Here is a 9,681-nt window from a genome sequence, read left to right as displayed (position 1 = left end):
CGGCGCTGACAGGAGACGACGGCGGCGGTGGTGTGAGAGAGGGAGAGGGGGCGAAGGAATCAAAGTTACTCCCGGGGTGGTCGGTGGGGGGGAAAAATTCCGCGAGGGAAGGTTTTAAAAAAAATAAAATCCTCCTCAGCCGGTGGTCCCATTTTGGCAGCGGCCTGGGTGGAGCGCCGGGGTCCCCGCCGGCGATGAGGCCGCTCCGCGCCGATGCCCGGCTTCCAGGGAGACGGACGTGGGCCGAGCGCCGAGCCCAGTGCCCGAGCCGCACCTGACTCTCCTCCCAGCTTCGCAGCCTCTCCCGCAGCGCTTGTTGATCACCCGGTCCCCTTCGGGCTGTGACTGCCGGCCGGCCGGTCGGTGGGTTGGTGGGGGTGAAATATTTATCAAAAAATAAGCTACCGCTCGCGGACTCCACCCGGCGAGATGGCTTTCATCATGAAGAAGAAGAAATTCAAGTTCCAGACCGTCTTCAGCTTGGAGGAGTTGGCCGCCGTCCCCTTCGTCAACGGCGTGCTCTTCTGCAAGATCCGCCTTCTGGATGGCGGGGATTTCACCCAACTCTCCTCCAGGTAAGGACACAAAGGCGGGACTTGCATTTCTCAGGACGTCCCAAAGCGCTTCACAGCCCAAGAAGTAGTTTTATTTTCAAGTGTCACTGTTGTAATGTAGGGAAATGTGAGCAATTTGCGCACAGCAAGCTCCCACAAACAGCAATGTGATAACGACCCAGATAATCTGTTTGTGATGTTGGTTGAGGGATAAATATTGTCCCCAGGACACTGCGGATAGCTCTTCTTCGCAATAGTGCCATGGGATCTTTTACGTCCACCTGAGGGAACAGACGGGGCCTCAGTTTAACGTCTCATCCGAAAGACGGCACCTCCGACAGTGCGGCGCCCCCTCGGCGCTGCCCCTGCGACAGTGCGGCTGCCCCTGCGACAGTGCGGCGCCCCCTCGGCGCTGCCCCTGCGACAGTGCGGCTGGACTTGAACCCACAGCCCCTGACTCTGAGGCGAGAGTGCTACCAAGCCACAGCTGACACTGCGAGGACCCCCCAACACCAGCTGCAGCCGGGCAGGGAGAAAGATGTCTGAGGCTGGCTTGTCAATGCTCTAGTGGGGAAAGTTGTACCTTACAACAGACCAGGCATTTATATCTTTGTTTAAAACTATTGCAAGTCAAGAAAATAGTTTCTTGGGAGAGACAAGTGTTTGTTTTGACGAAAGATGTACAGGTGTAATTGTCTGTGTGTCCCACTTGATCTCTAGTTTGGGGCACAAAATACTTCTTGTCATAGCAGTATCCTCGATTGTAAGTTGTGGAAGATTTGAGTGACATTGCGAGCATAAAGATGTGATCGCACTAGAGAGGGCACAGAGGAGATTTACGAGGATGTTGCCAGGACTGGAGAATTTTAGCTATGAGGAAAGATTGGAGAGGCTGGGGTTGTTTTCTATGAAACAGAGGAGGCTGAGGCGAGATATAATTAAGGTGTATAAAATTATGAGGGGCCTGGATAGAGTGGATAGGAAGCACCTATTTCCCTTAGCAGTGAGGTCAATAACCAGGGGGCATAGATTTAAAGTAATTGGTAGAAGGATTAGAGGGGAGTTGAGGACTTTTCTCACCAGAGGGTGGTGGGGGTAAGTCGTGTGCACGACATGACCAGAGTGGCGCACGACTTACGCTGAGCAGGGCAGAGGGTCACAGAGTTCCCTCCTGGGTAGGAGATTGCAGGCCGAGCCGGGCAGTGTGAAGGAGGTACTGGGAGAGTGAACCCAACAATACAGCGGACCGTCCGATAGCTGCAGCGGCCCGTCCGATATTCTTTTCTCGCCGACCCCAACCCCCGACAAATTTCCCAGTCTTATAAAATACCTTCTGAAATCCGAAATTTTCCGAAAACCGAAACACGGCTGGTCCCGAGGTTTTCGGATAAAGGATAGTCTACCTGTACTGGCATTGTTGGTTTTCATTGGACGCATGATGTTCGAATAGTAGTTAAGGATGTGGTGCAGATGTAGTTCCTGATGTGAAACAAAGCTCTAGTGGAACCGGAAAAGTGATGTTGCATGTTCAAAGTGTCAACAAGTCACCATTTGTGGTCAGCTTCTACAGTCAAAGTACAGGAAAAACTCCCCATATTAAGAACGTTGAAATGCTCTCCATTTTCACTGTGGTTGTAGACTGTTATGTCGTACTGTTTTCAGCCTAAATGTATGGAATGTACAACTGTTTTATATATTGCTTTGCATTTTTAATAGTATGAACGGTGTTTATGAAGCAGTTTCATAAGATTTTGCTCTTGCTGCTTCTCCGATCTAATTGCAGTATCCGCAGACCATCCTAGGATACCCGAGTTTGGTTTTTGGGTCCAATTTGTGACGGTTTTACCATTTGTTTGAATTTCCATAATGAAAAAATTACATGAAGTGGTTTTCATTGGCAACTAGCACAATGTTCAACGTGACCCATGAAAGGAGTGGTGCTGTTCATAATGATTTCACCTTGTACACCAAACCCATTAGCAGCAAAACAAGTACTCTTAAAAGTAATCCAACAAGTTGTAACATTGAAGCTGCGGGATCACTTGTTCAGTCCTGCAGAAAGGTTTCCTGAGGGATTTCTCGCCTTTCGCATAGCTTGGAACAAAGAAGTTTGCAAGGACACTATTGTGAATACAGTTATAGAGTTCCGTACAGTAAAAAGAAAGACTTGCATTTATATAGCGCCTTTCACAACCTCAGGACGTTCCAAACTGCTTTACAGCCAATGAAGTACTTTTTGAAGTGTAGTCACTGTTGTAATGTAGGAAACGCGGCAGCCAATTTGCGCACAGCAAGCTCCCACAAACAGCAATATGATGACAACCAGATAATCTGTTTGTGATGTTGGTTGAGGGATAAATATTGGCCAGGACACTGGGGAGAACTCCCCAGCTCCTCTTTGAATTAGTGCCACGGGACCTTTTACGTCCACTTGACATAGCAGACAGGGCTGCGGTTTAACGTCTCGGCTGAAAGACGGTACCTCGGACAATGCAGTGCTCCCACACTACTGCACTGAGCTGCATTACAGTGGCAGTGATTGAATTCGCCTTGTGCTAAAATCCGGTCAAAGCTTACAGCAGCAGAGCTTTTACCTGGAGTTGAAGCTGTGGAGTTATCTGGTGATGTTACTTCCCTGCACTGACCTCTGGTATTTGCTGCTGCTGTATTTATGTCCTTTATATTGTGCCTTTACTCTGGAGCTGTGTTGTCACTTTTTCTTCTCCCTTGCATATATTTTGTAAATTTGTTTAATGGTCTCGCTCTTGAACATTCTCTTGCTTGACAGGATAGACAGCTGCTTCCTCTGCTGATGCTTGCTGTTAAATCAACTGTTTGGAGGCAGATAGGAACAGAAGGGTGGATGGCCCTAATAAGATTTTAATTCTTTTTTGATCCATCCTTTTAGCAGAAAGTACCTGGGCCATCCCAATAGCTTTGGAATTACCACTTGTGGGGTGGGGGATTAGGTGTGTTCACCTGTGATCTATCTCTTACCACAGCATGTTAGTACAACACACTGCTCCATTGTAACACTGATAACATTTTTCAAGCCCTGACATCTGGATTTAGTCTTTTTTAATTTTGTGGGCCGTATGTTGCTTTTGATTCCAGTTGGTTTTGTTAGGTTTTTCAAACAATTGCTGAGTGATAAAAGGATGCATTTTAATATAAAACACAAGGTGTAATAGTTACTGCTTGCATTACTCATGCCTGAAGACATTATTCGTTCTCCTCTACTGCGCTACTTCCCATTTGTGAGGCTCTGAGGAAGTTCTGCAGAGTATATGAGAATTTTTGGTATGAGTGGTCAGTGTGCAAAACTGATCATTGGGCAGATTGGGGAAGCAAGAGTTTTGGCAATCTTAAACTTTTTGCATTTGATTGTTGCATAACTGAGCAAATACTAAGAAACTGTTGGGGAAGTGATCTGTCATCTTGTATTTTAATATTTTGTAATGGCTTTTGCCCCACTAAATTCACTGTTGAATCAGCTAGGCTAAAAGTTACAGTAAAATAACATTACTCTCTGTTTTTGGACTATATATTCTTCCAGAGCCGTTGACTCTTCTCTTTCCCCCCCCCCCCCCCCCCCCCCTATTTTCGGGCAGTATTGGTTGTTCTGGGAATATATAGTGGTGAATCTTGTATTCTAATGTCTTTTATTGGTGTAGGTGAAACAGAATAAGGATACAAGAAACTATAAAATGAGAAATGTTCAGATCACCAAAACCCACTCCTTCCACAGACACATAGGAAAGGTTTATCATGGTCTCTACCCCACGTATTTAGTCACCTGAGGAAATTATCTGCTCAAGTAACTCTTGATCCCCAAAGGTAATTGGGCAAAACTGTAGAAAATACATCCACCCTCACACCTCTACTGTTCAGCTCTAGCCTCCTGTCCCCTTTCCCATAGACAACCACAGCCATCGCCTCCCCTGTCCGGCTCCAGCAGGTCAGGAATCATTGTGGCCTGTGGAGGATTTGATCTTGGGTTATACCTATTCTTAGAACTTCACTGCTTTTGCTGGGAGTCTGTTCCATATATGAATTGCTCTGTGAGGTAATATTTCTTCTAAATGTTTCCTACATTACAACAGTGTCTACATTTCAAAAGTACTTCATTAGTTGTAAAGCGCTTTGGGGCGTCCTGAGATCGATAAATGCAAGTCTTTCTTTTGTAATCCCCAGTCTTGCTTGATCGTTAAACACTCGTCCTCTACTTCCGTGCTCCCAACCTGTTTATATTTACATAATTTAAGGTTTTTAGCATTTTAAAAATCTGTACCGTGCCTTTTGTTTTGTTTTTATTTTGAGTCTTAGTTTCTAGAATTTGTTTTGTTCTTTCCTGAATCCTGTTCAACACATAGTCCAGTACTATAGCACCTACTATCAAACATGAAAATCCTGAGTCTAAATTCCATTCAAAATGACCATGAAAGCTGCCACATTATCACTAAAAACCCAACTGGTTCACCGCTTTCCTTCAAGGAAGGAAACGTGCCACCCCGACCCAGCCTGGCCTACACGTGGCTGCAGTCCACACTGCTTGCTTGAAGCCTAATACCCTCTGAAGTGGCCTACCGAGCCACTTAGTTGTACAATCATTCTGGGCCACCACTGCCTTCTCGGGGCAACTAGGACGAGGCAATAAATGTGGCCTTGCCAGTGTTGGCCACATCTTGAGAACAATTCAAAAAAAGTAAATGACCTTTTGACAGGGTGCTCATTTTCTCTCGCTGTCTCATTTGGTGTTACCAGTAATATATGAAAAGTTGAATAACTTATTTGGACTTGTAGTCAAATGTCCTTGATCTATTTTTGTATATTATTGATTTATCCATGTGTTAGATTAGCTTTGTCGATAACAGCTTCATGTTGATTACAGACCTTGTGAATGTCACTTACCCTTCCCTTTGCTAATGGATGATTACTGATATGCAGTAGCTGTTGCTTTACTGGTTGGTTTTTATTTCATTTTTCCTGATTATTATATACAAATTATAATATCTGTTTTAAAATATCAGTTTGGATGAAGCGCACTTTTCTTGTTGTGCTCGTGCTGTTGTTTTTGTAAAAGCATTATTAGTGGGGTCCCTTTCTGTGTGGCCAAACCCTTGTTGCTGTGTTTCAATGGACGGGGCTTTGCCCGATCCTAATTATTGAGCCCGTTCCAAAATCGTATCCCATCATTGTGTACACTTTTGCTGTTTCTTGCATTTATTGTAATGTATACCGATTTAAAAACATGAACTTGCTTTTCATTAGACGTGACAAACCAGGCAGATAAACCTATCCGGTCTGCAATTACCTTTATCTAGCCAGTTGTACTTGTAGAACCACTTCATGAGTAACAAGTCTATTAAACGTAATTTTTACTTTCTCCGTTTTCCCTCCCTGGTGCTGACTCATACTGGGCTGTCGTTCCACATGTGCCACTGGGCTGTCATTCCACATGTGCCTCTAGTCTAATGTTGCCTTGCTCAAATTGTCATTCTTCATGAATGAGTACTGGTAGGCTACTCAATTGGGCTGGGGCAATATTCCAGCAGGAGGCAATGAATAGCCATCAGAATAGGAAACGTGGCGAGGCTGATTTAATTTCCTGTCCCGAGCCCAAGGATACGGCGAGCAGTTGTAGCATCCTCGCCACTGTTGCTACTGACATTGATCTTTCACTTGGGAAGAGTGAGCCAATCAAACGACCATCCTGGTCTGTGATTCTGTACCACAGAAGGGAGGGCATTTACCCACAGATACAAATATTGCTAGTAGTAGCTCTCATTTCAAACCATAAAAAACCATAGCGCCTTCCACGACCTCAATGCTTTACATCCAATGAGGTACATAAATATTTATTTTCTAAAATAGAGTTTTACTTTCATGTATAACTGCTTGAAAGTACTTGGTTATCAAGTGTCCATGTTCTGAGTCATTGCACATTCCTTGGTGCTGCAGTTATTTCTGGAACCACTGAGCCCATGAGCATTGTAGGAAAAGGTGATCTTAGTTCTGTGGTTTTTAGTGGGTTGTCATGCAAACTTTCCCATCTGTTGAGATGTTGGACAAATTAATTGTGGGTGACATAGCTTCTTGCACTACTTTGCATGCAAGTACAGTTTGTGCAATGACTCCATTTTAGAACTTTAGCTGTGTTTTGTACATACTCATGCAAGTGAATTTTGAAGGATACAAATAAGGAATTGCAATATGCCACCACTGTTCCATCTGTCAAAATCCAGATCCAAAATAACACACACTAAACAATTATTGTATTCTGTTGATACAGTATCTTTAATTTTGTTTTTAAGTTCAAACCAGTTGGATGAACTGCGGTTAATGGATGTGTCACTGAATCTAGTCTACGGGTCAGTTTATGTACTTAAACCCAGACAGGATACCTCAAATGTTTTTCTGAATACTGCTACTGATTGTCCCTGATCAGATGTTGAGCAGACATTTTGTCTAATCTGCCTGTTTGAAACATTCCAGTTGATGCAAAGTGGTTGTAGTGGGGGGAGGTGGATGCAGCACTGCTCCAACATTATCTCAGCACAGTACACTGATTAATTAGCTAAGAACTGAAGACTTGAACCTTCTGAGGATTAGCCATAGCTTCTATTTCGTCAGAGTTTACTCATGGAAATTTTGAGTAACTTTTGTAGTCTTCAATGAAAAGCATGTTTGCGATTTATAAAAGCTATAAAGTAGTGCTGAAACGGTTAATACAAGAGCACAATCCCATTCAGACATGATCCATCTGGGATGTAAGATTAAGAATTATTGAGAGTTATTAAATGGTGTTAAACTATTTAATCCAACTTATCGGTCTGCTCTGTTCATTCATTTGCATTGGCACCTTGGATTTAGAAATAACTGCACCATAAAGTGTTTTCTGAGCACCAAGCTCTACAACTTCAATTCACTGATATTTGCTGTGTTACATTGCAAACCGTTGTAGTGTTTGAATTGTGTTGTGTCCATTCTCAAAAGGTTAGACCAATGTGAGGTTTCATCCATGGTGCAAAATAGGAAAAAGCTGCATGCCTGATTATGTTAATTGTGCTTTGTTCAAACATGCATAAAGGTTAGCTTTTTTTCCCCCCTGTTTTCACTGAGCTTTCTTCAGGGTACTGCTCATTTAGGGTTTTGCTTTTTAATTGATGAAATATGCAGAAATTGGAATAGGCAGCCATCTGTTGCAAAGAAAGATGGTGGAGTGTAACATACCAGTATGTGTTTTACCACTTGTATTAATAACTTACATATGTTCGTAAAGATGAATAAGGGTGCTTCCAATAAGTAACTGTTACTAAGGAGACTGACTGAGCCCATCCTAAGTTAGTGCTGCTCTGTTAAAGAAGCTGTCGTTTCTTTGCTTCAATTTGTTTATAAGTGAAATTGGAAACTTTGTGTCATTTTTAATTCTCTGACGCAGTTTGCCTCCGAGATGTTTTGAGTAATGAGTGCCTGATTCCTCCTTCAAGAAATGGTACAGTTGTTGGCATTGGTGGCAATATTTGCCACCTGTACATACAATTCTAATTATGTAGTTTAACTTTAATTGGAGGAGGAGTCTTGCTTTTTTTTAAACTGAGGTAGCATTTTGAATGTGGGTGAATGAGCCGAGTACACTGCGTCTTCAGCCCATTTGCAGCCTGACCTGGTTTCCCAGCCAGCACCAAATGATGAACGAGCTATCCTGTCTGTCAATTGTGTTAACACAGAAAGAGGCCAGCTATGTTTCTAGGTAGTGCAGTACTCCGTTTGCATTTTATTGTGATGGCACATAATTCAGGTAAAAAATTACACTGCTGACCGCTGGCTGCTTCCTTCTAAACGGAATATTAATACTCTGTACTAAAAAAAATCATCTTTTCTATTGGAGATGAACTAACTTTGAATTTTCCTGTGTTGATGGATAGATCGCACTCCCCCTGTTCCTTCCACAGTCATCATCCCATTGCTACAAAGATATTCCAATTTGTGGGGCAGGCTTCCTTGTAATTGTTAGATCCGTGTGTTAATGGAGACACGGAATGCAGGAGTTGATTTAACAAGTGTTTACTGAACAAAGTCTGGAGGTGAACTAACAACACAAGATGCTACACAGGCTTATATACCCAAGTGGTCACTACTGGTACGACAGTATACAGGGGCTTCAAAAACATAGTTCCTCTTAAAGGTACATACACTACAATTCCTCCCCTTTTAGATAAATAGTACATAACATTTTAAGTAATCATTAAATAACATTATTACAAGAACAATAATATACACATTTGCTGAAGTTAATCAATTACAAATTCAGTCTCTCTGGAGGCTTCCTGACTCGGTCCGGATAACGCCTTGGTGGTGTAATAGGTTCTTTTGGCAAGGTCAATTCGGCTTCAATGCCAGTGTCGGGTTCATCTGGTTCCAGTATCACCGGATCGGAGGTAGATACTATGGGTATCTCTGCTTCATCACTAGGCGTATAGAGTTGTGGTGTAGGTTGTCCTTTTTTGGATGACTCTATGATCTGGTCAGCATGGCGCCTTATTATGCTTTCTCCAATGTCCACGGTATACATCAGCGGTCCTAGTCGTGTGCAAATAGTTCCAGGCTGCCATTTCTCGGTACGGTAGTCCCGGGCCAAAACTGGTTGACCTATCTGGAAGGTTCTAGTTGGCCTTTCATTCATGCTTTGAAATTGCCGGTTCTCTACGTCCCTTCTGACGTTTGGCTTGACCAAATCCAGCCGGCATCTTAGTCTTCTATTGAAAAACATCATGGCGGGGGTTTGGTTTGTAACCACGTGTTGCATTCCTGTACGCAAACAAGAAGTTATCTACCTTATGTTGTAGATTTATGTCTTCATTACCCATGGCCTTTATGGCCTTGAAGATCTGGACAAACCTTTCAGCCAATCCATTGGTGGCGGGATGGTATGGGGCGGACGTGTAGTGCTTAACCCCATTGTTTTTTAAGAACTTCCTGAATTCTTCGGATACAAATTGCGGTCCATTATCAGAACAGATCTGTTCAGGCAGCCCATTCCTGGCGAATATGGTCCTTAATACTGTGATGGTCTTTTCCGTGGTGGTGGAGGACATCTTTATTACCTCCGGCCACTTGGAGTGTG

General features: G+C 43.4%; 1 protein-coding gene across 2 annotated transcripts in view; it reads left to right on the top strand.

Annotated features, from left to right (window-relative positions):
• The window catches only part of LOC147101627 (early estrogen-induced gene 1 protein-like), a 126,771-nt gene continuing 117,090 nt past the window's right edge, over positions 1–9,681 (top strand). Inside the window, exon 1 of one of the 2 annotated variants that reach the window (XM_085965344.1) lies at positions 1–575. In XM_085965344.1, coding sequence (XP_085821470.1) covers positions 430–575 — 146 coding nt within the window. In that variant the 5' untranslated portion in view covers positions 1–429. The remainder of the gene's footprint in view (positions 576–9,681) is intronic. The other variant, XM_085965345.1, reaches the window with a different exon arrangement.

This window comes from Somniosus microcephalus, chromosome 23 (assembly GCF_052327205.1).
Source record: "Somniosus microcephalus isolate GS21.2 chromosome 23, FLI_Smic_1.0, whole genome shotgun sequence".
Classification (NCBI taxonomy): Eukaryota; Metazoa; Chordata; class Chondrichthyes; order Squaliformes; family Somniosidae; genus Somniosus; species Somniosus microcephalus.
Note: the sequence above shows the minus strand (reverse complement) of the source record. Positions and strands in the feature narration are given on the sequence as shown.